This window comes from Theropithecus gelada, chromosome 10, assembly GCF_003255815.1.
Source record: "Theropithecus gelada isolate Dixy chromosome 10, Tgel_1.0, whole genome shotgun sequence".
Lineage (NCBI taxonomy): Eukaryota > Metazoa > Chordata > Mammalia > Primates > Cercopithecidae > Theropithecus > Theropithecus gelada.
In genome coordinates, this window is record NC_037678.1 from 56134884 (window position 1) to 56162845 (window position 27962).

The 27962-nt window shown below is 40.8% G+C and overlaps 1 protein-coding gene across 12 annotated transcripts; it reads left to right on the forward strand.

Moving 5' to 3' along the window:
• The first annotated feature begins 9215 nt into the window (after positions 1-9215).
• Positions 9216-23508, forward strand: ZNF334 (zinc finger protein 334). 12 transcript variants are annotated; one of them, XM_025399358.1, is made up of 7 exons: positions 9589-9664; positions 11036-11094; positions 13351-13495; positions 16988-17140; positions 18710-18836; positions 19094-19239; positions 20364-23508. In XM_025399358.1, the coding sequence occupies exons 4-7, from the start codon at positions 16990-16992 to the stop codon at positions 22181-22183; spliced, it is 2244 nt and encodes a 747-aa protein (XP_025255143.1). In that variant the 5' UTR covers positions 9589-9664; positions 11036-11094; positions 13351-13495; positions 16988-16989; the 3' UTR covers positions 22184-23508. The 12 variants fall into 12 exon arrangements, with proteins under 12 accessions (XP_025255145.1, XP_025255150.1, XP_025255143.1 ...); XM_025399360.1 differs by lacking the exons at positions 11036-11094; positions 16988-17140 and adding an exon at positions 10924-10927 and having other exon boundaries at positions 9216-10641; positions 19147-19239; XM_025399362.1 differs by lacking the exon at positions 16988-17140 and having other exon boundaries at positions 9589-9751; positions 19147-19239.
• The last annotated feature ends 4454 nt before the right edge of the window (positions 23509-27962 follow it).

Consider the following 27962-nt stretch of genomic DNA (forward strand, 5'->3'; position numbering starts at 1 on the left):
CTCCTTTTTTTCTTCTTTTTTTTGAGACAGAGTCTCACTCTGTCTCCCAGGCTCTAGTGCAGTGGCCAGATCTCAGCTCACTGCAAGCTCCACCTCCTTGGTTTATGCCATTCTCCTGACTCAGCCTCCTGAGTAGCTGGGACTACAGGCTCCCGCCACCTCACCCGGCTAGTTTTTTTTTTTTTTTTTTTTTTGTATTTTTTAGTAGAGACGGGGTTTCACTGTGTTAGCCAGGATGGTCTCGATCTCCTGACCTCATGATCCGCCCGTCTCGGCCTCCCAAAGTGCTGGGATTACAGGAGTGAGCCACTGCGCCCGACCAATATTACTCCTTTTATCACAGTGTGTGTACACCCTGTGCATACACCCTGTGATATTATTCGTAATATCTAAAAGATATTGCTAAAAGGCTTTGCGCATGTTGGGATGAAAATGAGATGGAGGTCATGATCTTTTTAAGAGTGGAGAAGAATGAACACAAAATATCATTTTATAAAGTCAATTGCAGCATCTCTGTCCATGAAGAAGGAACTACTGGTTACTCAAGCATCTCCAGTACTTTTATCACAGCTGGCACAAAGGAGATATAAGAAAAAGTGCAAGGTGAGGTAAAAAAGGTAGGGCCTTATAACTATGTGTGGCATGCTAAGGACTTTTATCCTGAAGTCAATGGAAAGAATCATAAACAGGAAAGTAACACAGAAAGATCTGAGAAAGATCAATCCACAGGATACACTGGGGAGAGAAGATACTGAACACAGAAGAGCTAGATACACTATTATACTTGTTCAGGCAAGAAAGGTAAGGGTCTAAACTAGGGGCAGTGGAAGTAAGGTTGGTAACAGGTACAAACATGAGGGTTCTTCAGATGACTAGTACAGAAAAGGATGAAGGAGGGGAAGAGAAGGGAGTCAAGGATAGAGTTTTAAACTTGGACAATCAGATACTGCCCCTTACTATTGGAGGTTCCAGAGAGACAGAAGCAAGTCTGGTAGAGCTAACTGAATTTTGCAGGCGAGAAAATATATATTAGCCCTAGTATCAGAAACTAAAGCATAAAGCTTAAGTGTTAAGCCCATTATGGATTATCGCTTTTTGGTAAAAACCAACTAACTGGCTCCTTGCTGATAAGAAAGAAACTTTGCAAGAGTAAAACGATAAAAAGGCAAATAAATCTAATGATAAAGTTCGTCAAAAATTATTAGCAAGGTTTTAAAATATAGAAATAGCAATTTCTGAGATTGATAGTCAATATTTCTTCGATATTTTCCCCATTCACTAACTTTCAGGCATGGTTTGTACAAGTCAAGTCTTAGATTCCCTTCGGTGGAGTACAGCACAGTAAGCAAGAGTTCTGGCTTTAGCATCAAGCTTTGTTTGTTTTTGAGACAGAGTTTCACTCTGTCGCCCAGACTTGAGTGCAGTGGAACACTCTCGGCTCACTGCAACCTCCACCTCCCCAGTTCAAGTGATTCTCTTGCCTCAGCCTCCCTTGTAGCTGGGATTACAGGCATGAGCCACCACACCCGGCTAATTTTTGCATTTTTAGTAGAGACGGGGTTTCACCATGTTGGCCAGGCTGGTCTCGAACTCCTGACCTCAGGTGATCCACCCGCCTCAACCTCCCAAAATGCTGGGATTACAGGTGTGAGCCACTGTGCCTGGTCCTAAATTCTTATATTGACTGTGCCTAACTCAAGATGTTAAAATAAGAACACGATAATTTTTTAAATCTAATTAATTAATTAATTAATTAGAGACCAGATTATAACACTGGCTAATTTTTGCATTTTTGATAGAGACAGGGTTTCACCATGTTGCCAAGGCTGGTCTTGAACTCCTGGGCTCAAGTGATCCACCCACCTCAGCCTCCCAAAGTGCTGGAATTATAGGTGTGAGCCACTGCACCCAGCAAAGAACAGAATAATTTTTTTAATGAGGAGGAAGAACATAATGCAGATAAAAGGAAGCAATAAATGAAATAGCAAAAAGAAACAACAGAAAGGATTAACCAAACATAAAGCTAAATTTTAAAAAATATTAACAAAGCCTCCTGCTGTGTGGCCCGGTTCCTAACAGGCCATGGACCACTTCACACGTCCTTATAAAGCTCAAGTGCAAGTACACTGACACCTTGGATTACAGCAAAAGACCCTGAAGCACAGACAGAACCCATCTGAACCATGCCCCGATAGTCAGTGTAGCTGGTATGCTAAATAGCACATCTTAAGAAATAATTTTTAAGTAGTAAATTTTAGTCTTCCACCACTGCTTAAACTCTTTTGAGGAAATCTCCCACTGGATAAAAACTCAGCAGGATCCAAGGTTTTCTGCTTCCTTTGAGGATAGACAGACCTACAGTCATTTACCATAAACATAGTATCTATTTAGTAATTAGAATGCCAAGACCTAGCTATTGACCATACAGTCTTCATCCAAAGTGAATAAATGAAGATTACTTCAACTCTCTAATCTTCAAGTCAAATCTTCACTTGCTTCCTCTTCCAGTTCAAAAAGAAATACTAGGAAGAGAGAGGGCAGGGTACAGTGTAAGATGTCATGTACATGTTATGTAAAATGCATACAGTGCCTGGGTTATAGAGTTTATTTGGAAGGTGATTCCAGGAAGCAGGGATGAGGGACTGGAGATAATGAGATAAAGAAGGAGAAATGCCAACGTAAGCAGGAGCAATTAAGGTCCCTGCTATGGACAACAGGGATTTGATTCTTCTAAGAACCCTGAGAAGCATATGGAATGCTCCCAGAATTATCTCCTGGAGGACTAAAGATTACAACATTGTTCATCATTGTTTCCAGTGGAACTGTCTACCATCTCCAAGACGCAAAATCTCTATCCCAACAAAGTCTAAAGTTGTTGGGGCTGGGTGTGGTAGCTTGCACCTATCATCCCAGCACTTTGGGAGGCTGAGGCAGTTGGATCACTTGAGGTCAGGAGTTCCAGACCAGCCTGACCAAGATGGTGAAATACTGTCTCTACTAAAAATACAAAAAAAAAAAAAAAAATAGCTGGGCATGGTGGTTCACACCTGTAATCCCAGCTACTTAGGAGGCTGAGGCAGGAGAATTGCTTGAACCCAGGAGGTGGAGGTTGCAGTGAACCAAGATCATGCCACTGCACTCCAGCCTGGGTGACAGAGCAAGACTCTCAGTAAATAAATAAATAAATAAATAAATAAATAAATAAATAAATAATAAAGTTACAGGGAAGAAAAGCACAAATTCAGAAAGTGAGAGTGATGATGAAACAGGTTAATTCTACTGTCATCTCTTCGTTTCCAGCCACTTGAGGATACAATAGCATATATCAGCCACTAGTTCCATACATAAGCTACATCCTGGCAGACAACACCCAAAAGTCTTAGAGTGTCATACCAAAACTTCTGCCTTAGCTGAGCCTTTATATGTGATATCATAGTTCTATCAGGATGGCTGCTTTAGGCTGATGCCTTGTATGGTAGGATTAATTGATCCCATATAGCAGCGGTCCCCAAACTTTGTGGCACCAGAGACCAGTTACATGGAAGACAATTTTTCCACGGACAGGATTGGGGGGCATTAGATTCTCGTAAGGAGTGTGCAACCTAGATTCCTCAGGTGTGCAGTTTACAATAGGGTTCCCGCTCATATGAGGGTCTAATGCCGCCACTGATCTTACAGGAGGTGGAGCTCAGGCAGTAGTGCTCACTCACCTGCTGCTCACCTCTTGCTGTGCGGCCTGGTTCCTAACTTTGTTGGGATAGAGATCTTGGGTCTTGGAGGTGGTGGACAGTGCCACTGGAAACAATGATGAACAAATGTCTTAACCTCTAGTCCCCCAGGAGACAATTCTGGGAGCCTTCCACATGCTTCTCAGAGTTCATGGGGGTTGGGGATCCCTGCCATAGAGGATCAAATCCAGCATCTATTAACAAAATATAACATTGCACTACAATAAGAGATTAAAACCCATGAGCAATTAAATCTGCCACCGGAATAAAAAACTAGTAATACTATGCTAGCTTTTGAATTTCTCAGTTGCTCAATACAGCAGGAAGCTTTTTCTGAAATGGCTCCCAATGATCCCCCTCTCTTGGTATTTATGACCTTGTGCCATACCCTCCTCTTGAGTGTGGGCTGCACCTAATGACTTCTAACCGGTAAAATATAGCAAAAGTGCTGGCATATCACTTCTGAGGTTGGGTTTTATGAGACCATGACTCACTCTGTCTCTCTCTCTCTCTCTCTGTCTCTCTCTCTCTCTCTGTCTCTCTGTCTCTCTCTCTCATTTGTTCTAATGAAACAAGCTGCCATGTTGTGAGCTGCCCTATGGAGAGACTCAGGTGGCAAGGAGCTGAATCCTGCCAACAACCATGAAAGTGTGCATGGAAGCTGATATTTCTGAGTTGGCCTTGAAATGAGTGTAGCCACACCTGACATCTTGATTGCGGAGAGAGATGCCAAAGTAGAGAACCCATCTAAACAGTGCCCGGATTCCTTACCACGAGAAAATGTGAGATCATAAATAATGTTGTTTTAAGCCACCAATTTTGGGGGCAATTTGTTACACAACAATATATAACTAATAAAAGAACATTGTAAATAAATCTGAAACTATAGATCAAAAGCAGAACAGATATCACTTGTTATCTTCCTTCCAGAAATGACTACGCCTCATGGTAGATTCACAGCTTTTTGATAATTTTACAATGTTAGGATCATGAAGGTACATGTTTAGAATTCTGCTTTTAATAAACATATAGTGATTTTTGGCAACACTGTTTTAGAGCCTCAATTGCTTTTTATATGGCGATGAAAGTAAGATAGAAAAACGTTCCCTCTTACAACAGCAGCATAACATTTGAAAATATTTAAACTCGAATAGAAATATATCTCATTTTCGGCCGGGCGCGGTGGCTCACGCCTGTAATCCCAGCACTTTGGGAGGCTGAGGCGGGCGGATAACAAGGTCAGGAGATCGAGACCACGGTGAAACCCCATCTCTACTAAAAATACAAAAAATTAGCCGGGCGCGGTGGCGGGCGCCTGTAGTCCCAGCTGCTCGGGAGGCTGAGGCAGGAGAATGGCGTGAGTCCGGGAGGTGGAGCTTGCAGTGAGCCGAGATCACGCCACTGCACTCCAGCCTGGGCGACAGAGCGAGACTCCATCTCAAAAAAAAAAAAAAAAAAGAAAGAAATATATCTCATTTTCTTGAAGAATTGAAAATTTTGTTTCTTTAATAACATTTCTGTTAAAATAGCGGCAAATTTTGGTGCTTTCCTTGCTTTTTTTTGTTTCCCTTCACAGAGTATTTAAAATACATCCAGAAAATCTTAGAAAAAGCAGATTAATGTTAATATGTATGAAATTTCTTTAATTTGTAAAATAGTTAAATGCTGGTTCCTTGCACAAACATGTATAGACAAGAGGTATGTAAGAATTTAGATGACATTGCAAAGCAGTGGGCAAAAAATGATGTTTTCAATAAATCACATTAAGACAAGTAGTTATATTTGAAAAAACATGAAAATGATATTTGTAATTCAAATATTACATCAAATAAATTAAAAATGGCTACTTATGTGGGTGGCAAGCCACCCAGGTGCCGAGGCAAGAGATCAAGGGCACGAGCTGTTCCAGTATAATAAAATGTATCAAATAAGAATAGTTATACTAGATATAGATAATAGATATGATTATATATGAATATCATTAATCATTAGTTTGTAGCAATTACTCTTTATTCCAATATTATAATAATCCTTACTCTACAATTATTACCTAGGAAAAACCAGGCCATACAGAGATAGGAGCTGAGGGGACATAGTGAGAAGTGACCAGAAGACAAGAGTGCAAGCCCTCTGTTATGCCCAGGCAGGGCCACCAGAGGGCTCCTTGGTCTACCGGTAACGCCAGCGTCTGGGAAGATGCCGTTTCCAAGCAGACCGTGGTCTAGCGGCAGCGTCAGGGTCAAGGAAAAACACCCGCTACTTAGCAGACCGGAAAGGGAGTCTCCCTCTGCCTGGGGGGAGTTTAGAGAAGACTCCACTCCTCCACTTCTTGCGGAAGACCTGACATCAGTCAGGCCCACCCGCATTTATTCAGAGGCCTAACCGTCTCCCTGTGATGCTGTGCTTCAGTGGTCACACTCCTAGTCTGCCTTCATGTTCCATCCTGTACACCTGGCTCTGCCTTTTAGATAGCAGTAGCAAATTAGTGAAAGTACTAAAAGTCTCTGATATGCAGAAATAATGGCGTAAGCTGTCTCTCTCTCTCTCCTCTCTTTCTCCCTGCCTCAGCTGCCAGGCAGGGAAGGGCCCCCTGTCCAGTGGACACGTGACCCATATGATCTTACCTATCATTGGAGATGGCTCACACTCCTTACCCTGCTCATTTGTCTTGTATCCAATAAATATCAGTGCAGCCTGGCATTCAGGGCCACTACCGGTCTCCACGTCTTGGTGGTAGTGGTCCCCCGGGCCCAGCTGTCTTTTCTTTTATCTCTGTCTTGCGTCTTTATTTCTACAATCTCTCGTCTCCGCGCACGGGGTGAAAAACCCATCAACCCTGTGGGGCTGGACCCTACATACTTATATTCTACCTTCACCTTCACATTGCTGGTGGACATTTGGTTGCTTCCCTCTACCTTTTAAAAAATTATTATGATTGGCTTGGGCATAGTGGCTCACGCCTGTAATCCCAGCACTTTAAGATGCTGAGGTGGGTGGGTCACTTGAGGTCAGGAGTTCCCAATATGGTGAAATCCCATCTCTACTAAAAATACAAAAATTAGCCGGGCATAGTGGTAAACACCTGTAACCCCAGCTTTTCGGGAGGCTGAGACAGGAGAATCATGTGAACCCAGGAGGTAGAGGTTACAGTGAGCTGAGATCGCACCATTGCACTCCAGCCTGGGCGTCGCAGTGAGACTCCGTCTACGGGAAAAAAAAAAAAAGAAAAAAAAAAGATTATGATTAAAACCATTATAAGGAACTTTCTTGATATGCATATTTTTGTACTGATTTAATTATTTCATTAAGATGTTCCTAGAAGCTGAGTTGCTGGAATAAAAGGCGTGAAATCTTCAATTTGGGTACAGAATGTCTACTAGAAATGTCATAGGAATTATACTCCCACCCAACCTGTCTGGGAACAAGTATTTTTTCCAAATTCATGCCAATACTTTATTATTCCATTTAATCTTTGCCAAATTAGTCTGCCAAAAAAGTATGTAATCAAAAACTTTTTGCACTTCTTTGCTCTAGAGTATTATTGGCCATTACCTCATATACATAGTTATGGCTCTTTTACAATTCTTCTGTATTAATTGCCTTGTTCGTGTTCTTTTTTCATGTTTTAAAAAAATTTGAATCCTCATCTTTACAGATTTCTAAAAGAGATGTTAATAAATTGAGTCTATTTCAATCCTTCTCATATGTGGTGAAACCACTTTATTTTCTCCATTTATTTCTTTTTAAATCTATTTTTTTCTGAAGCAAGACTTTTTCAATTTTTCATAGCCACATTGATCAATATTTTTCTCTACAGTGTCATTTTTACATGGCAATGAAAATAAGATAGAAAAATGTTCTGAATTACAAAAGTAGCAAAACATTTGAGACTATCTAAACTTGAATGAATAGAAATATATTCCATTTTCTTGATTACTAGGAAACTTTGCTTTGATAAAATTTCAGTAAAAGAGCTTTCCTAGCAAGTAATGCAAAAAATCACTTACTCCGAGAGTTTGCGTTTAACATTTCAAATTATATGTCAATGTGAAATATATTGATTATAATGTGTGAGATGAGAATTTAATCTGTTTTTTACTCCAAATGGTTAGTGAGTTGTCCCACATCACTTTTTCAATAATCTATTTAACAATAAGCCTTTCTCACTGATTTGAAATGGCAGTTTTTCATATCATATTCTTCAAAATCATCTTTTGTTGATTTTTAGCTAGCTATTGCTGCATAACTAACCACCCAAAATTTAGAAGCTTAAAACAACAAAATTTATTATTTCTTGTAGTCTGTATGTTTACTGGGATCAGCTACATTATTTCATCTGGAGCTGAAGTCATCTAGGAACTTCACTGGCCTGGAATGTTCAGTCATATGTCTTATGTCTCTAGGCAAGGATGACTGGAAGGCTGGGATAGCTGCATTGTTAGGAAAGATGGGCGTCTCCTTTTCCATGTGGTCTCAGGGCCTCTCCCTTCCTACTTTTCTTGGTTTCTCCATTTGGTCTAACAGGTTAGCTGCATGTCTTAGTGTCTAAGGACTCTTCAAAGAGCAAAGCTGAAGCTTCCAGGACTATGTATGGCTTATTTTCTGGAAGTGGCACAGTGTCACTTCTGACGCATTCTTTTGGTTAAAGAGAATCACAGAGTCAGCCAAAATCAGTGTGGGAGGGAAATATACAAGCCTGGAATACTGGGAAGTTTAGTTCATTGGGGGCCATCTTTGAAGACTAGCTACCACCAGTCACTAACTGTTCTTTTCTGAAATTGAATACATCATAACTTTGTCAGAAATTTTCATGCCTTCCAATGAGTAAAGTTTTATAAAGTTCTATTTATTCAATGTGTATACAATTCATATACAGTCATGCATAACATAAGAATGTTCCAGTCAATGATGTACTGCATATACAACTGTGGTCTCACAACTTTATAATACTGTACGTTTACTGTACCTTTCCTATGTTTAGGTATGTTTACACACACAAATACCATTGTGTTACCATTGCATACGGTATTCAGGACAGTAACATGCCACACAGGTCTGCAGCCTAGGAGAAATAGGCTATACCATACAGCCTAGGTGTGTAGTAGACTATATCGTCTAGATTTGTGTAAGAACCCTCCATGATGTTCACACAAAGATGAGATTGCCTAAAGACACATTTCTCAGAGCGTATCCCCATCGTTAAACCATGCATGATTGTATGTATTTTCCTTGTGGATGTAAAACTATTTTCTATATTACAATGAATATGAGATGATTCGTGATATTAAAGTATATTAACTATATTGCTAATTTTAAAAATATTAGACCCATATAATATTATTATTAGACCCATATGAGTTCCTCTTTGTAAAACTGTCAGAAGAATGTGCACCTAATGTTAAACTCGGGTATCTCTGGGAATTGGGGTTACAGCAAATAGATCATTTTCTTCAGAGATATTCTGATTTATCTTCAACTTTCACATATTGAAAGCCAGCAACGATTTTGTATACTGTTGGTGAGAAATTTTCTGCAGGTCGTTAGTATTATTCCCTTAGCATTCCGCTGGAATATCTTTCGCAGTCATTTTCATTTCGCAGAATTTTCCTTTCTCATCTACAGCCTTCGGTGAAACGGATATGAAACTTTACTTTTCGTATTGGTGATTCACAGCAGTCACCCAAGTTCTGTAGTTAAAGCATAAGCTCTTCAAAGATCCCTCAGGGTAGGGCGGCGGCGGCCGCGACGCCTTCTGGGGACTGTGGTCCAGGAAGCCGGCGCGGGCCTCGGGAGAGCCCCGGGAAAGGCGGCCCGGGGGCCTTTCTGCGCATGTGCCGTTCCTGTTTTTCACCCGGACGCGCTTCCGGTTCGACAGACTCTTCCGGGTGAGGGTCTTTCAGCCCGTGAATCCCTGGTCCCGCCGTGACTTGGACCTGGTGCGAACTGCAGGCGAAGCGGGTGCACCCACAACCTATAGGAAGGGCTGGCGGCGAGCTCCGAGCACTCGGGCGTCGGAGGGAACGGTGGGGCCGGGCGGAGCTGTCCTCGGGTCAGGGGAGGGTGGACGCGCTCTCTCCCTGTCTTTGGAGGGAGGGTTTCCTGTTGTCGGGAGGCGAGGCGAGGCAGCTAGGACAGGATTGGGTTCCTGACCTGCAGGCCACGGGGCGGGCTCTCTCTAGGGCCCTAATTTGCCTGAAGAAGTGAAAGGTTTGCGCATCCAAGTAGCCAGAGTGAAAGTGAAAGGTTTGCGCATCCAAGTAGCCAGAGCCTCTTTCCAGAACTTCTGCTGATGCACTTAGTCCTGCAACCATTGATTACTATAGCTCAGCAAAGTTCATATCACGTTTCGGAAGAAGGATGTGAGCTGGAATGGGCAGGGTCCAGATTTGACAGGAAAAGACACTTCATTGGAGGTATCTGCGAGAGTCCTGGGTTGGAAGGAAGGCGTACTAGTTATAAATAAGGAAATGATCTCTTCATCACTTCCTAAACACATACATGTCATTCCCTACCATCTCCATCCTCTGTTTATTCTGAGCTGCACCAACCATGTTCATCACCTCACGTGGGATTTACTGAGTTTACCCCTTACAGAGCTACACAATGGGGTAAAGGAAAGACTAAAAACCAATTTATCTTATTTTAAAATTACGACTTCGTAAAGATTTTATTCAGTAATGCAGTTTGCTAGCAACAGAGCCAATAACTGAATTCTGGTCCTTTGAGTAACCGTCAGGGCTTTGTCATCTACCACATTTAAGTTACCTACCACAAGAAGTTTCTTAGTAAAAGGTCCTCTTGTGAAACTGCAGCTAAGGAAGACCAAACTGTCAAAAAGACAAACACCTTAAACACTTTCATTCATTCTCTCTGGATTCTCTCATCTCAAGTGGCTAAACACATTAGTAGGAAAGTAGCTAGGTGACAAAATATCATTTTCCTATTCCAAGAAATCTTTTAATCCTAGAATCCACTTTAATACCAAAATAGTGTTCCAGGCTTTGTGTATACTAACTTTGGTTGACCTAGTCTTCTATTAATTGGACTCAGGTTTTCAGTTTTTTTCAAAGGAGGCATAAATTCTCAGTAATTCAGTAGAAAACATTTGTTGACAGTAAGAAAAGCTCTATGTGACTATTCTAGAACTATAAATGGACAAGTGAACGTTTCCTCAAGCTGTTGCTTCCTGAACCAGACTGGTCAAAGGACCGTGTTTTTAAATGGGTGTGTGGCTGTCTTTGTAGGTAACTGTAGAGCTGCTGTGTGAGCCAGGTTGCTCATTCCATTCCCCATTCTTCCTTACCCAGCTCTGCTTTCAACACTCTTGGCCCTTTCTCAAGAGAACCTGAAAATGAACAAATTTCAGGTAAGTTGCTCAGGGATTTACTTCTCACATTATACAGTGAACTTCAAGAAGTTTAGAGTAGTTTGCAGATGAAACTGAAATGTATAAAATTCAGCATCAGAGTATTCGATCAGTACTAGAAAAGTGGACATAGATATACAGAAATCATATATTCCTATAGACTTACTCAAATGGTTCCAGAAAGGCCCAGACCATATGAGATAGCCCTTACACTGGATTTTGTGTGGTTTTCCCATCAATTATCTAAAAATTTTCTTGGATGATCTTTGAGTAAGTGAAGTAGAGGCAGCTCTGCCAAAAACAGCTGGGAAAGAAATGCTATGGGTTTCCTGTGACTTCTATACCCAGGCGGAGCACAGTAATTACAGGGAACCAATCCAGTGTCATCCGAACAGGCAGCATTCAGATGGTTCTCTGTGATGTCTATGATCCAGTGATAAGACCTAGAATAAATGGATAAAACCTGTAACAAATAGAATAATATTCTTCAAATAATGCCCTATAACTTTATTGCAGCTGTACTTATAAAACAAGTTCTAGAGGGGACAATTCAATATTCTGTAGGTAAAACTTCACTTGCCTGTCTCATTTCAACCCACTTGATACAGTCTTATGTCTGCCCCCACCACTCTGATGGATCTGTTCTGGAAAAAGTTACCAGTAACCTAAATGTTTTCAAACCCAATGAGTATTTTTCAGTTCATACTTTACAAACTCTTTGTTGCATTTGACAGTATGACTGCCCCCTCCCTAATATGCACCTCTGATAATGTCTGTGGTATCCCTCACTTGATTCTCTTTGTAGCTCTACAATCATGTCTTTTTTTTTTTTTTTTTTAAATTGAGATGAGGTCTCACTATGTTGCCCGGGCTGGTCTCGAACTCCTGGGTTTGAGTGATCCTCCCACCTTGGCCTCCCAAAGTGCTGTGATTACAGGTGTGAGCTGCCATGCCCAGCCTGTAATCATGTCTTTTTTATATCTTTTATACAATCTTCTCTTTTGTTTCATGAACATTGCTATTCCATTGTTAGCCCATTATTCTTTCTGATTTTTTTTTCTTGCCCTTTGTGGTTTTTAACTTGTGAGTCTTTATGCTCTGAAATATTTCTGCCTCTGAGAACCTCAGCTTGAGATTCTTGCTGAACATCTCTACAAGGATGTCCAGAAGGCACATGGAGTCCTTGTATCCAACATGGAAATAATATTTACAACTTGCTCAATGTACTGCTGCTTCTTGATTCCCTATCAGTGCTGCTTCCATCAAGCCAGAAAATGTCTATTTTTTTTTTTTTTTTGAGATGGGGGTCTCGCTAGAGCGAGATTGCCCAGGCTGGAGTGCAGTGGTGCGATCTTGGCTCACTGCAAACTCTGCCTCCTGGGTTCACACCATTCTCCTGCTTCAGCCTCCTGAGTTGCTGGGACTATAGGCGCCCACCACAACACCCGGCTAATTTTTTTGTATTTTTAGTAGAGACGGGGTTTCACCGTGTTAGCCAGGATGGTCTTGATCTCCTGACCTTGTGATCTGCCCGCCTCAGCCTCCCAAAGTGCTGGGATTACAGGCGTGAGCCATTGCGCCCAGCCTGAAGTCCATCTTAATTCTTTTCCTCACCTCCTACCATACCTGTTTGTCGAGCTTGCTAATAACATTTCTTGAATTTGTCCTTTCACTTCCTTCTCCTGCCTCAGTTTCTCGTGGGTTGTCATAATATTAGTAGCTTTCTCAGCAGTCTGCCTGACCCCTTCCTCTTCCCACCTCAAGGCTGTTGTTCACACTGACCAGTTCCTCCAAAATGCCAACGTGATCATGTCTTAATACAGAAATGACTTAAGAGGTTCCACACCACTTACATAATACAAGTTCAGCATCCTTGGTATGACGTGAAAGGCTATTTATGTCATGACCGTTTCCTGCCTCTTCTTAATTCCTACCACTCTGGACCTTTCACTCAACAACTGTATATTGATCCAACAATTGTGTGTCATACGCTATGCTAGATGGTCTACATTCAACTTGAATGAAGGAGATACTGTCTCTGTCCTCATGGAGCTCACATGCTAGTGAAAGAGAAAGATATTACACCAACAGTTCAAACTGTGCTGAGGTGGTTCTCAACTCTGCCAGACCCATATCTATTTACAGAACATACTTTCTTATGAGCTATATTGGGATGCAAACCTTCCATATTCAGCCATCTCCTTTATCTCTCTTAGTTAATGCCACCCACCCACACCAGGCTGCCTCCTCTTTTAGACTTGGATGAAACCACACACCATAAGGTGTGGTACCAGCTTCCTGAGGGGCCAGATGGTGGAGCCAGATGATGCAACCTGGAAGTGTGGGCAGGTTAACTCACTGGGTGAACCTTGAATGAAGGGAAATGGAAAATGAGAAGGAGGTGGGCAGATGAATTCACCATCCTTTCTCTCTTCTGTGCACTATTTCAAGATTAGTTTCTCCTGGTGGTTCTCCCAGAGGTGTCCCATGTGCTGACCCCATGCTCCTGCTGAGGAAACTTGCCCCTCTTTGGGGCTTGTAGTGAGGTGGTGGGCAGCATGCTAATGTCTCTCATATCTCATTGTTTACATCCTTTCTTTCCTCCCTTCCTTACTTCCCTCACCCTCACTGCCCTGGCTTGGAGTTCCCAGATAAAATGATACAGACTGAGTCCTTGCCTTAGGCTCTGTTTTCTAGAAATCCGAACTAAACGCCATCTTCCCTTTATCCTGTTTTGAAGATTATAGATAATTTAACCTACTTGTGTAATTTTTAAAAAATCGATAGAACTCGAATATAGAGGAAAAGTAAAAACATAAAGTAATTAAAAATGATATGTATCTTAATACAGACTTGCCCAGATATAACTATAGTAAAAGTCAAAAGAGGAGTCTGATGTTTATACAGACTACTTTTAGGTTAAATCTCTATGAATGTAGTTACAGGTTCTCACTGATACAGGAGCGATGTGTTGTGATTTGAATACTGTACATAACATTGCCATTTGTGATATTTTTCAAGAGTGAAAATCCCTAAAGTTCCAGTTCAAATCAAATACAAATTGTCCTTGATATACCCACTATTACATTGAAGAAAATTTAATATACATAAAAAAATATATATATATAAATATTATGTGTTCAAGTGCCAAATGAAATAAGATTCTAGGCTCAGATCATTATAAACAGATTTTTCACTTACATGAATATTTAAGATTAGAAAGTTATACAGGACTTGGGGCATTTCTCTACTGTAGGAGAAGGTATTGCATGTTGCAGTGTCTCTACCATCCCTCCTTCCCTCTCCCTCCACCAAATGCCAGCAGCATCCCACAGAACCCTGATGGCCAAAAATGTCTCCACAGATGTGCTTCATGCCCCCAGTGGGAGGGACCACCCACACTGAGCCCCTCTGAAGAATGATGGTGGTCTGCATTTAGTCTCCTGAACATGCCCCAAATTTTACACTTCTTGCTTTTAATCGTGTTTCCACTGTTTGCTCCTTGACTTTCTACCCCTTTTCTGTCTACATTGGGACCATAGCCAGGAGCCATCTCATCATAGGACCCATTCCTGTCCCCATATTCTGTGTCCACAGACTGTGTGTTTACAGAGCAATGCTGGCCCTCTTCATCTCTGCATTACATATAGGGTCTGGTCAATATCTGTCTACCTCACAAGTAAGACTATTGGCCTTTAAAGGTGTAGGCATATCTCTTCAGTTGCCGTATGCCTACTCCTAGTAGTGCTCATCATTTCTTTTTTGTGGGTAATCTTGTTTTGTGTGAAACAGTGAACGCTCCTCTGCTCTGAATGGATCATCGTTCTACTTACAGTGTTGCTTACAGAGTGGACCTGAGTCACCGGGAGAATCGAGTTTCTTTTTCTTTGTCATAAGCACCTTTCAGTTTTTCACAAAGTGAACACATTCACTGTTCTTACTTTGGACTTTCTGCCGTGAAGTGCACTGGGTCTGCCTTAGCGAGTGCAGAACTTTTTAGTGAAGGCTCTTCCCTGGCACTCTTTCCCCTGGCGTTTTGTTTGTAGTATTTTTGCCATTGTTTCTAGTCATTAAGACCTTATATGTCTATTGTTGTGCCTATAATTATAACATACTCTTTATCTTCAAGAAGCTTATAGGTCCTTTAGGCCGGGTGCGGTGGCTCACGCCTGTAACCCCAGCACTTTGGGAGGCCAAGGCGGGCGGATCACGAGGTCAGGAGATCGAGACCATCCTGGCTAACACGGTGAAACCCCATCTCTACTAAAAATACAAAAAAATTAGCCGGGCGTGGTGGCGGGCACCTGTAGTCCCAGCTGCTGGGGAGGCTGAGGCAGGAGAATGGCGTGAACCCAGGAGGTGGAGCTTGCAGTGAGCTGAGATTGCGCCACTGCACTCCAGGCCATGGGAGACAGAGCGAAACTCCATCTAAAAAATAAAATAATAAAATAAAATAAAATAAAATAAGCTTATAGGTCCTTTAGAGGAAGTAATTCATGGAGGAAATAAAATGGATAATGTAACTACTTCTAGTTTATGTATAAGAGACAGTTAAGTGGTGATAGCGGGAAAGGCCTCATTGAATTACCTAATAAAGTATGTCAGTAGAAAGATGTATAGCAGATCAAAGATCAAAGAAAAGAAAGACTGGGGTGACCTAGAATGGTCATGTAGGTGAGGTGAAACATACAGCAGGCCAAAGCCCAGGTGTCTGCGAAGGTGGAGGCAGCATGCCTATTTTTTACTGCTTTATTTTTAAATATGAAGAATGAGAAAAATCATACACGAAACACCTGTGTTTCCTTCACCTCGCTTCCCCTGATCTTTCAAAACTATATTATAGTGATCAGAACTGGGAAATTCACATGAATACAGTACTATTATCTATCTTACTCAAATTCTGCTAATTATTTTCCATGAATATCCTTTTTCAGTTCAAGGATCCAACCTAGGAACCCAAGTTGCATTAAATGTCCTGTCTCCTTAGCCTCTTGCAACCCACAATGGTCCTTCTTTGTCACTTACAACCTTGACACTTTGCTGGCTATTTTGCAGGGTTCATCCTAGCCTTTCTTTCCTTTCTTTTTCCCCTTCCCTTTCCCTTGTTTTCCTTTTCCTTTGTTTTCTTTTCCTTTTCCTTCCTCCCTCCTTTAATTTCTCCTTTCTTTTCCTTTCCTCTTTCTTTTTTTTCTTTCCTTTTTACGTACTTAAACTTATTTAACTTGCATAATTTTTGAAACTAGGTTTTGCTCTGTCACCCAAGCTGGAGTGCAGTAGTGCAATCATAGCTCACTAAAGCCTTGATCTCCTCAGCTCAAGCAATCCTCCTGTCTTAGCCTCCCAAGTAGCTGGGACTACAGGCATGCACCACCACTCCTGGCCAAAAAAAAAAAAAATTGAGACATGAGGTCTCACTATGTGGCCTGAGCTGGTCTTGAACTCCTGAGTTCAAGCGATCCTCCCACCTCAGCCTCCCAAAGTGCTGTGATTACAGGCGTAAGGCACCACACCTGGCCTACCATATTTCTAAGAATCAAAACCATATAGAAAGATATTTTAGAGAAGTGTCACTCCTTCTCATCTCTTCTACTCTGTTCCTATCCATCCATTCTTTCCATCTGTCTCCACCTCTCCCCTGAATGTAACCAGTTTCATGAGTTTCTGGTGTATCCTTTCCATAATTTTCTTTGCACATGTAGTGGTTATATGTGGTGGGGTTTTTTTGTTTTTTTGAGATGAGGTCTTGCACTGTCAACCCAAGTTGATGGAGTGCAGTGGCACAATCTCAGCTCACTGCAACCTCTGCCTCCCAGACTCAAGTGATCCTCTTGCCTCAGCCACCCGAGTAGCACATGCCACCATGCCCGGCTAATTTTTTTTTTATTTTTTGTAGAGATGGGGTTTTGCCATGTTGCCCAGACTGATCTTGAACTTCTGAGCTCCAGTGATCTGCCTACCTCAACCTCTCAAGAGTGCTGGGATTATAGGTGTGAGCCACCACACCTGGCCATGTGTGTTTTCTTACATCTCCTTTCTTACATAAAAGGTAGAATATTATAGATATTCTTTAATACTTTACTTTTTTCACTTCATATCAGTTCGTGGAGACCTTCCTCATTATTTATGCTTTCAAATATTGCTTCTGATCACTATGGTATCTCTCCTTTGAGCTCCAGAACGATGTATCCAACTACCAGCTAGACATCTCTACTTCTTTACTCAATAGATACTTCAAGCACAGCATGGTGAACATCAGTGTCTTCGTTTCCTGTGCTCAATTCTCTTTTCTGTTTTGTTTTCCTAATCTCCACATATACTACTAGCATCAGCCCAGCTGATCATGTGAAATAATCTGCACATTACATCTGCACATCAAGTAGTGGTCAACTCTCCTTGCCTCCCGTTATGTAGGACTGATTTTCTCCTTCCCATTTCCCAGGAACTATCTGTGCTCATGTCCTGTAGTGGTGTCTTAGTTTTCTTCCCCTCTAATTTGACCTTTAAGCCAGTTTCTATTTTTCTAGAGTAGGGGACAGCAAATGTTTTCTTTAGAGTACAAGGTCAAAATTTTTGGCTTTGCTGGCCCTGTGGTCTCTGTCAGGTTTCCTCAGCACAGCTGTTGTGACATGAAAGCCATCACAGACTGTGTGTAACAAATGAGCATGACCACATTTGGCTTCCAGTGGCCTAGATTTTGCCCACAGACTGTAGTTTGCCAACCCCTGTGCTCTAGAGCATTGTTTCAAAACACACCTTTGGTCACAAATCTCCAGTCCTTGCTTACAAATACCTCTTTATGGATTTCCATTATTTACAACAGTGGTCTCCAAAGTGGAGGATAGGGAACACCCCAGCAATTCACTGTACTTCTATTCTTGTTAGTATTTCAGCCAAAAGAATGAAAAAATAATGAAGCTTTATTGATATTAATGTATAGCTGGAACTAACTTGGAAATATACTACAATTCCTAAGTAAATGTACGTTAGCTTATATGCAAGAATGTTTTGCTGATGTGTTGTACTATCTGAATTTCAAGACTACTAATTAGAAAAAAGAGTTCCTCTATTCTCTGGCCTCTGTCCCACTCCTCACTAGCCTTTCCTGTGGAGAGATTGTAGTTCTCGAACGCCCCATGTGTGTTTGGTGTCTGTGTATTTTCTTAACGGCCACAGTCCTATAATACAGCATACTGTTTATATTTCAGGACTAAAATTATTATGCCCTCAAAGAAGGGGTAACAAAAATGGAGCAAACTTTCTTCTTTTGTGATCACCCTTCATCTTGTGTGTATGTCCAGCATTGCTCTTTAAAGATGTACATTTCTATTTTTGTCACCCTGTCAGAATGTATGCTCCTTGAGAGCAAGATTAGTATTTTATGTGATTAGTAATCCAGGCAATTGGAATAGCTCCAGGACATGGTATAAGCTCAGTACATTTTTAAAATTCATTTTAAAAATGAACACAGTGACATATTTTTAATTTTCTGCCCTCCCACAATTGTATCTCTTTATAGTTTTCAATTAGCCATGGCAGTGGTCTGCTTATAGTTTATGTTACCATACATTTGATATCACTCAGTTTTGGTCACCCCAGATTAAACATTTTCTTTCAGAGATCAGTTTCATTCCAGGACCTGACTGTGAACTTCACCCAGGAGGAATGGCAGCAACTGGACCCTGCTCAGAGGCTCCTGTACAGGGATGTGATGCTGGAGAACTACAGCAACTTGGTCTCCGTGGGTAAGGACGGTTTCCTTGTACAACTCCCAAGAGCATACATTTTTTCTGTGTTACAAAAACATGTTGATGTCTAGAATTTAATTATTTAGCTTTGAGCATCAGGGGAGCAAGATGATCAAACCCTTTTAGACAGTAAAGTTTGTGTATGTATTCACTGCCCTTCCCTTACCCTTCACCAAAATGTTCTAGCTTTACTGAGCTATTGTTGGGAATCTTCATTGCACAGCTTCTGAAGCTGTACTTTCTGCATTCTTCAGAGTCCCTGATGTCCAAAGATCTTGGTCCAAGTTCTGTAATTTCCCATTAACAGGGTATCATGTTAGCAAACCGGATGTGATTTTCAAATTGGAGCAAGGAGAAGAACCATGGATAGTGGAGGAATTCTCAAATCAGAACTACCCAGGTAAGTAAATGATAACTGAGCAGGTGGAACCAATGGAAATGAGAGTTCTGTGTTGGTCAGTGGTAATAGTTGGCATGGTAATGTTTTTCATGAATTTCTTTTTGTTGGCCCCAGACCTTTAGAAGTGATTGAGGTTATTAACTGTCATGCTATGGACATCTGAAACATTCTCCCCAAATAAATAACTGAAATTTATAAAGATTTTTGCCACTAAGTTACCGATCCCCAGAATTCAAGTTCCTCTTTTATCACACCTTAAACTTTATTTCTGTAGCATTCTCCGTTGCCTCCCTTGCCCCACCCACCATTGTCATAGGCATGGTTTATATTTCAGACATTCAGAGATCTGTCATAATCTTTTTAATTGTCTTCCATTTTTCTCTACATCACTTAACAGAAGTAACACGGTTTCCCTTTCCGTTCTAAGCTTCACCAGGATCCAGAGTAGGGTGAGGCAAACAAGGTGCCTGGCATGCAAAATTTAGGAAGACACTCAACTCTCAGGATTGTGCAGGTGCCCTGGGTATCCTGCTTGCCTTCCTCTAGTCCCAGCTCTGCTCAACCTGCAATCTTACTTCCCTTTGCATTGTACAAATTCAAGAGTTCCATGTCACTGCAAAAATTTCACATTCACCCCTTCCTTCTTGTGTGTTTTGATAATAACTGACCCATCTTTCTGACATCTGTTTTACCTGGTCTCACTGTATGACTCTCTTTCTGTAAGTGGTTACTTGACTCTTGTCTGTTTTATTCAACACTCCATCAGCCACACTTCCAGCATACTTTGTGTACTATTCCTTGTGACTGCTTACTTTTTCCACTCAATATTTAGTGGTATTTGTAAAGTGTCAAAGGTACTTGTATTCTTTGCTAGTTTCCTCTTCCTTTACCCCTGTTAAATAGTGGCTGGTACGGATGGATTTGCTTTTTAGTATTTAGTATTTTTTGTTTTTGTTTTTCTTCAAATCAACCAAGTAAGAGATATTTGCACTTGAAATTTGTTTAATCTTGGAAGGCTGGGCCTGAAGTCTAACCCCCAAAACAGTGCATTTCTAAGGAATTCTCATTTCATAGCAAATATATAAAGACTCACCAATTACTGTTAATTGTGTTCCTTTTTCTAGAAGTTAATGATGCCTTAGAGAAGAACAAGGAAATCCAGGATAAACATTTGACACAAACTGTATTCTTCGGCAACAAAACACTGATTACAGAAAGAGAGAATGTATTTGGGAAAACACTTAATCTGGGCATGAATAGTGTTCCCTCAAGAAAAATGCCCTATAAATGTAATCCAGGAGGAAACAGTTTGAAAACTAATTCAGAAGTAATTGTTGCAAAGAAGAGCAAAGAAAACAGAAAGATTCCTGATGAATACAGTGGATTTGGGAAGCCACTGCTTCATACTAAGCATGAAAAAAGTCATTCGGGAATGAAAAATTACAGATACAATCCAATGAGGAAAGCCAGCAATCAAAATGAAAGTCTTATTCTTCACCAGAACATACAGATTTTGAAACAACCTTTTGACTATAATAAATGTGGGAAAACCTTCTTCAAGAGGGCAATTCTCGTTACACAGAAAGGGAGACAGACTGAAAGGAAACCAAATGAATGTAGTGAATGTAGGAAAACCTTTTCTAAGAGATCTACCCTCATTGTACATCAGAGAATTCATACAGGGGAGAAACCGTATGTTTGTAATGATTGTAGGAAGACTTTTCGTGTGAAGACAAGCCTCACTCGACACCAAAGAATTCATACTGGAGAGAGACCCTATGAATGCAGTGAATGCGGGAAAACCTTCATTGACAAATCTGCCCTCATTGTACACCAGAAAATTCATGGAGGGGAGAAATCCTATGAGTGTAATGAATGTGGAAAGACCTTTTTTCGGAAGTCAGCCCTGGCTGAACATTTCAGGTCACACACAGGGGAGAAGCCTTATGAATGCAAGGAATGTGGAAACGCCTTCAGTAAGAAATCGTATCTTGTTGTACATCAAAGAACTCACAGAGGAGAGAAGCCAAATGAATGTAAGGAATGTGGGAAAACCTTCTTCTGTCAGTCGGCCCTTACTGCACATCAGAGAATTCACACAGGGGAAAAACCCTATGAATGTAGTGAATGTGAGAAAACCTTTTTTTGTCAATCAGCCCTCAATGTGCATCGAAGAAGTCATACAGGAGAGAAGCCCTATGAATGCAGTCAATGTGGAAAATTTTTATGTACGAAATCAGCCCTCATTGCACATCAGATAACTCATAGAGGAAAGAAGTCTTATGAATGTAATGAATGTGGAAAATTTTTCTGCCATAAGTCAACACTCACTATACATCAGAGAACACACACAGGAGAGAAACATGGTGTGTTTAATAAATGTGGTAGAATATCCATCATGAAGTCAAACTGCAGTCAGTGTAAGAGAATGAACACAAAGGAGAATCTTTATGAGTGTAGTGAACATGGGCATGCCATCAGCAAAAACTCACACCTCATTGTACATCAGAGAACTATATGGGAGAGACCATATGAATGCAATGAATGTGGGAGAACCTACTGCAGGAAGTCAGCCCTCACTCACCATCAGAGAACACACACAGGAGAGAGACCCTATGAGTGTAATGAATGTGGGAAAACCTTCTGTCAGAAGTTCTCCTTTGTTGAACATCAGCGAACTCACACTGGGGAGAAACCATATGAATGTAATGAATGTGGGAAATCCTTCTGCCATAAGTCAGCCTTCAGAGTCCATAGAAGAATTCACACAGGAGAGAAACCATATGAATGTAATCAATGTGGGAAAACCTACCGTCGCCTGTGGACTCTCACTGAACATCAGAAAATACACACAGGAGAGAAACCTTATGAATGTAACAAATGTGAGAAAACATTTCGCCACAAATCAAACTTCCTTTTACATCGGAAATCCCACAAGGAATAAGTTCCAGCAAAGTAATAAATTCCAACAAAGCAACAAATCAAATAACTTACACAATGCAAAACTGTGAGTATGTATAGAGGAGTAAAATCTTATAATGAGTATGGAAAAATTTTCTGCCATAAGTCCATCCTCACCATAACATCAGAGAAATCATGTAGGAAAGAAATACTTTGTTTAATAAATGTATTATTCATTGTGAACTATGAAAATATTCAACAGCAATTCAAAGGTTATGCCAAATGTGCCTCCCTTTTAAAATAATGAAACAAACATTATTTAAGTTAAATTATTACTTGGTTCCTCCCCACAGTGTTACTTGATAGTGTATGTTATGAGGTGTGAGGATCTGACCATTTCAAATCAATACCATTTTTTGATAGTTGAGTAACTTGCAGTTTCTCAATTTATGGTGTATTTTCAGATTTGGCAGACTTTTTGTTGTCTGCTAACTCCATAGTCTTCTAGTAGCAGACTATATACCTTTATCTGCAAAGGTGACAACTCAGGAGCACTAACCATGGTACTCTATGCACCCATGGTAATTATACCCCAGGTGAGCCTTTGGTAAAGCTGAGCCAATGAAAGCCCTTCCTAAGACCTTTCTAATGGAATATAGGCACAGGATAACTAGTTCGTTATCCTGAAGCTTTCAGCCAAGTCAAGAAAACAGCAATTGCAGTAGGAAAAACATGGAAAAATAAGTATTCTTGAACAACAAAGAGAATTTGGGTGATGGTTGAATCCAAAAAGTGTTTGTTTCTCTGGTTTTAGTATTCTCTGATATCCACTCAACCCCATCTACCAGTGGTTTGATTATGTCAATTAGTATGTTTTCAAAAATCTCTTGGATTTCCTAATCAACATGTTCATTAGAGGTATTCTTTAGAAGTCACTGATCAAATTCTGAGAACAAAAGGCCTCTGGGATGCTGATTAGGATTACATTGTATGGATATAATGTGATGAGGTAGGATTGCCACTTTTATGGGGTTATTGGGAAATGTTTACCTTTTAAGTCCTGATTTCCATGAGTGGGGTTTTCCCTATACCCATTCCTAGCCTCTCTGCCACATTATGCATTCTGCCCCAGGGAAGATGAAGTGGGCTTATCTAATTGGTAAGACAGTGATGGGTAACTGGGTTTGCTCAGCTGAACTCACTGTTCATTGTGGGCTGTTCTGCAAGCACAATTTCTTGTCACAGGTATTGCCTGTGATTGGTAAATTGGTCTAATTCTGTCATTCAGCTAATTGGCCCATTAGCTGAATGGTCACAGTAAGTTGCATCCTCCAACTCAATTTGATCAGTAATAAAAGTTTCATCCTGTCCCCTGTCTACTACTTAATTTTTTATTATTTAGATGGGGGTGGAAATTGTGCTATTTATTTGGGGCCCTTCAGAGAACCCAATATGAACATGACTTATCAGTTTATTCAGTTTTTATGTCCTTCAGGACAGATAAATGTATGTGTACACACATATACATATGTTAATATATATAAGTATATACATATGTTTAAATGTATGTGTGTGCATATACTGATCTTGCTCTTGTAAAATGTATTCATAGTCACTTCAAATATTTGGTTGCTATTGTGAAAGGAATTATGTTACCTTTCACTTTGACACTAATGGAGTAAAGAAAAACAAAAATACCTAATTTTTGTGCCAAATTTATCTAAATTTATCCCTTAATGTTGGAACAATCTTTTCAAATCTTATGAAAAATGTAAATTCAGAAGTCCAAGAAGTTTAATGAACCCCAAGCAGGATAAAAATGAAGAGCACAACCAGACACCAAATTTCAAGACATAAATCAAAACTAGTTTAATAAAGAATATCTTAAAAGTAGCCAAAGAACAAAGACATGATATAGAGTGTATTCATCTCCTAGGGCTGCCCTAACACAGTACCTCAGACTGGATGTTCTAGAACAACAGATCTATCTCATAGTTCTGGAGGCCAGAAGTCAGGTTGGGGTGGTGTTGGCAGGGCTATACTCTCTTCTGAAGGATCTGTTCCAGGCCTCTCCCCTGGCTTCTGATAATTCTGTAGCTTGTGGCAGCATAACTTCACATGGTGTTCTAAGTGTGCCTATTTGTGTCCAAATTTCCCTTTTATAAGGATACTAGTCATGGGATTAAGGGCCTGTCCTACTCCAGTATGACTACATCTTCAATAATTACATCTGCAACAATCGTATTTCCAAATAAGGTCACATTCTGAGGTACTCAGGGGTAGGACTTCAACACACATTTTGGGGAGACAATTCAGCCCGTAACAGGTTAATGTATTATTTATTGTTGTGTAACAAATTATCCCCAAAATTAGCAACTTAAAACAATAAACATTTACTATCTCATTGTTTTTGTGGTTTAGGAATTGTAGAGTAACTTGGCTAGGTGGTTGAGGCTCAAGGCCTTTGAGGTTGCTGTCAAGAAGTTGACCAGGGATGCAGTTGTGTAAAGACTTGACGGGGCTGAAGGATCCACTTCCACCATGGCTGTCTCCCACAGTTGTTAGCAGGAGACCTCAGTTCTTCATCACATCGACCTCTCCGTAGGGTTTCTTGAGTTTCTCACAACGTGGCAGCCGGCATTCATTCCTCAGAGTGAGTGATCCAAAGCCAGTTTCCCTTATAACCTAGCTTTGGAAAACTATCACTTTCACCGTATTTAATTAGTCACACAGACCAACCTTGATACAGTGCCGAAGAGGATCACACGGGAGCATGAGTACCAGGAGGTAGAGACCTCTGGAGCCATGTCACAGGCTAGCTACCACAGGCAACCACCACTAAGCATGGAGTGGTTTCAAGAAAGGTGAGAGGAGATGTGCTGAAAAAAGTTAGTACAAACAGCCTTTTCAAGGAGTCATACTAAAGGCAAGAGAAATAGCATTGTAGCTCGAGAGTAAAGTATAGTCAAAGGAGGCTTCTTTCTATAGCTAGAGATAAATGCATGTTTATACACTTATGGGAAATCTTCCATAGAGAGGGGGAGATGTTGGAGTAATGTTCTGCATAGGTGAGATAGGTTGGAATCTGTTTGTAAGGGGGAAGGGTAGCCTTTTTAAGAGAATAGGCAATGGTCATGCCATGCCGGCTCACACATATGGGTTGATGTGGTAAAAGTTGTGAATTTATTTTAGAATTGTTTCTGTTTTTCAATGAAATGGGGGATAAGATTATATGAGAGAATGGGAGAGTTATAAATCGGTATCACTGATATGACACATTTAGTTTGTTTTGCCAGCTTATTTTATCTTCCCATTTGTCTTTCACTACAGTGTTGCGGAGCATTTGTATTTTTGTTCTGTCAGTTACTAATATACTGATATCTTTATATAGTGCCTTAATGTCCCTGTTATTTGCAGGGAATAAGGGGAAGATAGTATATTAGTTTCTTACTGTCAGTCAATAATGAAATTAGTTGGTAATCTCTTCTTCCGTCTTCTCTCCTTGTTCACCTGGAATCTAATTTAAAATGAGAACTTATTCTTTAAGATAGACATATCAGTCTCTGAATTACTATATGTTCACAGTTTGCCTATGGACTTTTTGTATATTTGAAGATCAGTATGACTGGTTAGAAATCCCCAGCTAACTTTCTTTGCATATCCTGAAACACATTGTTCCATCATGTCTAGACCAAGTGTTATTCTTCAGAAACCTGATGCTCCTGGATACTCTGTCCCTCCAGAACCACTCCTCATGCTTGGGGCAGACCTCTATGAACTGCATCAACTGAGGTCTCTTGCCATCAAGTGTCTGATTGAGACCTTATTTGTGGCTCTCTTCTTCTGCAGCTAGAGCTATTCCCAGATGCCAAAAGTCATTTCCTTCCTGCATCACTTAGAGTTCAATCAGAGCAGCAGAGCCATATGTATGTTCTATAGATGACAAAATTGTTATCAAGATTTGACTCCAGGCTATTATGGGAAGCCTGTTATGTGACTGTCTTCATGGCTGATGCTGGCACTTTAATTCTGCAGGCCAAGCAAGTAGGGAAAGTGAACACTAAGAGAGAGAACAAAGACAAGCTGGAAGCCCCAGACAAAGCTGTGGCAGTTTTTACTGTCTTCTACCTAAACGATGTGGGTGTCCTACAGAGGTTGGTGCCATTTGTGGTGTTGCTAAGCACACACATAGCCCAGGAGCTGGAAGACCTGGAGGAGATCCTGGGGAAAAGAGAGCAGCCACAGGCTTGTCTCCTGAGCCACGCCACCAAGAACCAGCAGGTAAGAAACGTGTTGGGGGCAGAAGCCTTTCTAAGCCTAAAAACAAAATGATTTCTCCTCTGCCACCACCCTCCAGATCTCACACCAAAATGTCCTCTGTGACCCTCACTGGAAACATACAGGGAAGGGAGTTCTAGGGAACATAGAATCAGCTAAGCCAAAAGTGACACATTTCAAAGGCACCACACTCCTGCTTTCCCTTCAGGGCTAGGGATGGTAAATCCCTTGTTGGTTTCCCGCAACTCTTCCCACACTTTTGTAGAGAGTCTCTTCAATTTTCTTTCACTCCTTTCAAATGAGCTATTTCTTAATGGGACTGATTCTGTAACTGGTACCAGAAATGGCCCCAGGAAAGAGATCCTCAAAATGAAAATGAGATTCTGGGGAGTGGAAGAGGCCATGCAGCAGCACCTCACCTTTGGAGACAAAGCAGACACTGTTGTAACATGCCTTAGGAAAGAGTGGTAATCAGGTTTTGGCCTGGCAGTACAGCTAGTGCATCATGGAGACCCTATAATGAAATTACATGGGCCTCCTTTGAAGGAGCAGCTTGACATATAGGTGAACAATTTGAGTCTCCTGGGTAGAAATATGACTTAAGGGATTATATGGGGAATTCATAGCACCTTACTCAACTTTGAGACTTAAGCCAATTCCCAGACCCAAAGTGGCTACAGGAAGACCTTTTAAGAAGGTTCCTGCAGTGTAGCCATAGAAGCATTGTGCAGCTCTTCCTCCAGGCCTTCCCAGGGGTATCTGTGGTCACTTACCACCATGGCCATGCATGAGGGAGGACATACCCAGACTTCTATGGGGATTTGGATATTGGCCTTGATTATATGAATTCTTGCCATTCCCAAACACTACAGTGGCCCATAAACAGAGTGGAGACTTATGAAGGTCGGGAGATAGATGAGTCTGGGCCTGAATCCAACTCCCAGAGGGTTTGCTTCTGCCAGTGGAAACACACCAATCCTATAGTTTTAGTCCCAGAATGCCACAGACTTAGTGGCAGAATCCTTGTATTGGTTCCCTGACAATGGAGGGAATACTCTTGTAGCCCATGATAATTTAAAAGTTATCCAGACTAGACATGTTTTAGGTCAAAAGGTGGGGGATAAGAGATAGCCAGTGATTTGATGCAGATACCTAACATTGTTTATATGAGGTACATGGATCATACTCTGTGCTGACTCCAATTTTGCATTCTATGGAAGTTAAGAGAGAATTTAATCTTTAAAAGAGTTAAAGCATTCATTCAACAGCCATTATCTTGTGTCCCCTCTTATGAAGACAGTGATTGAACTTAGGACCACCCTAATCTGGTATTTGATCTTGATTACATCTTCAAACTGATCCTATTTTTAAATAGGGTCACATTCATGAGCACCGGCATTAAAACTTCAACATATCTTTAGGGAGAGATACTCAATCCACAAACGTTCTTTTAGATTTGTATCTCCTCAAATATGTGAGAATGAAAAAAATATAAGGAATTAATTATTAAATGCAAAAGGTGCATCATTTACATTAGTCTGCAG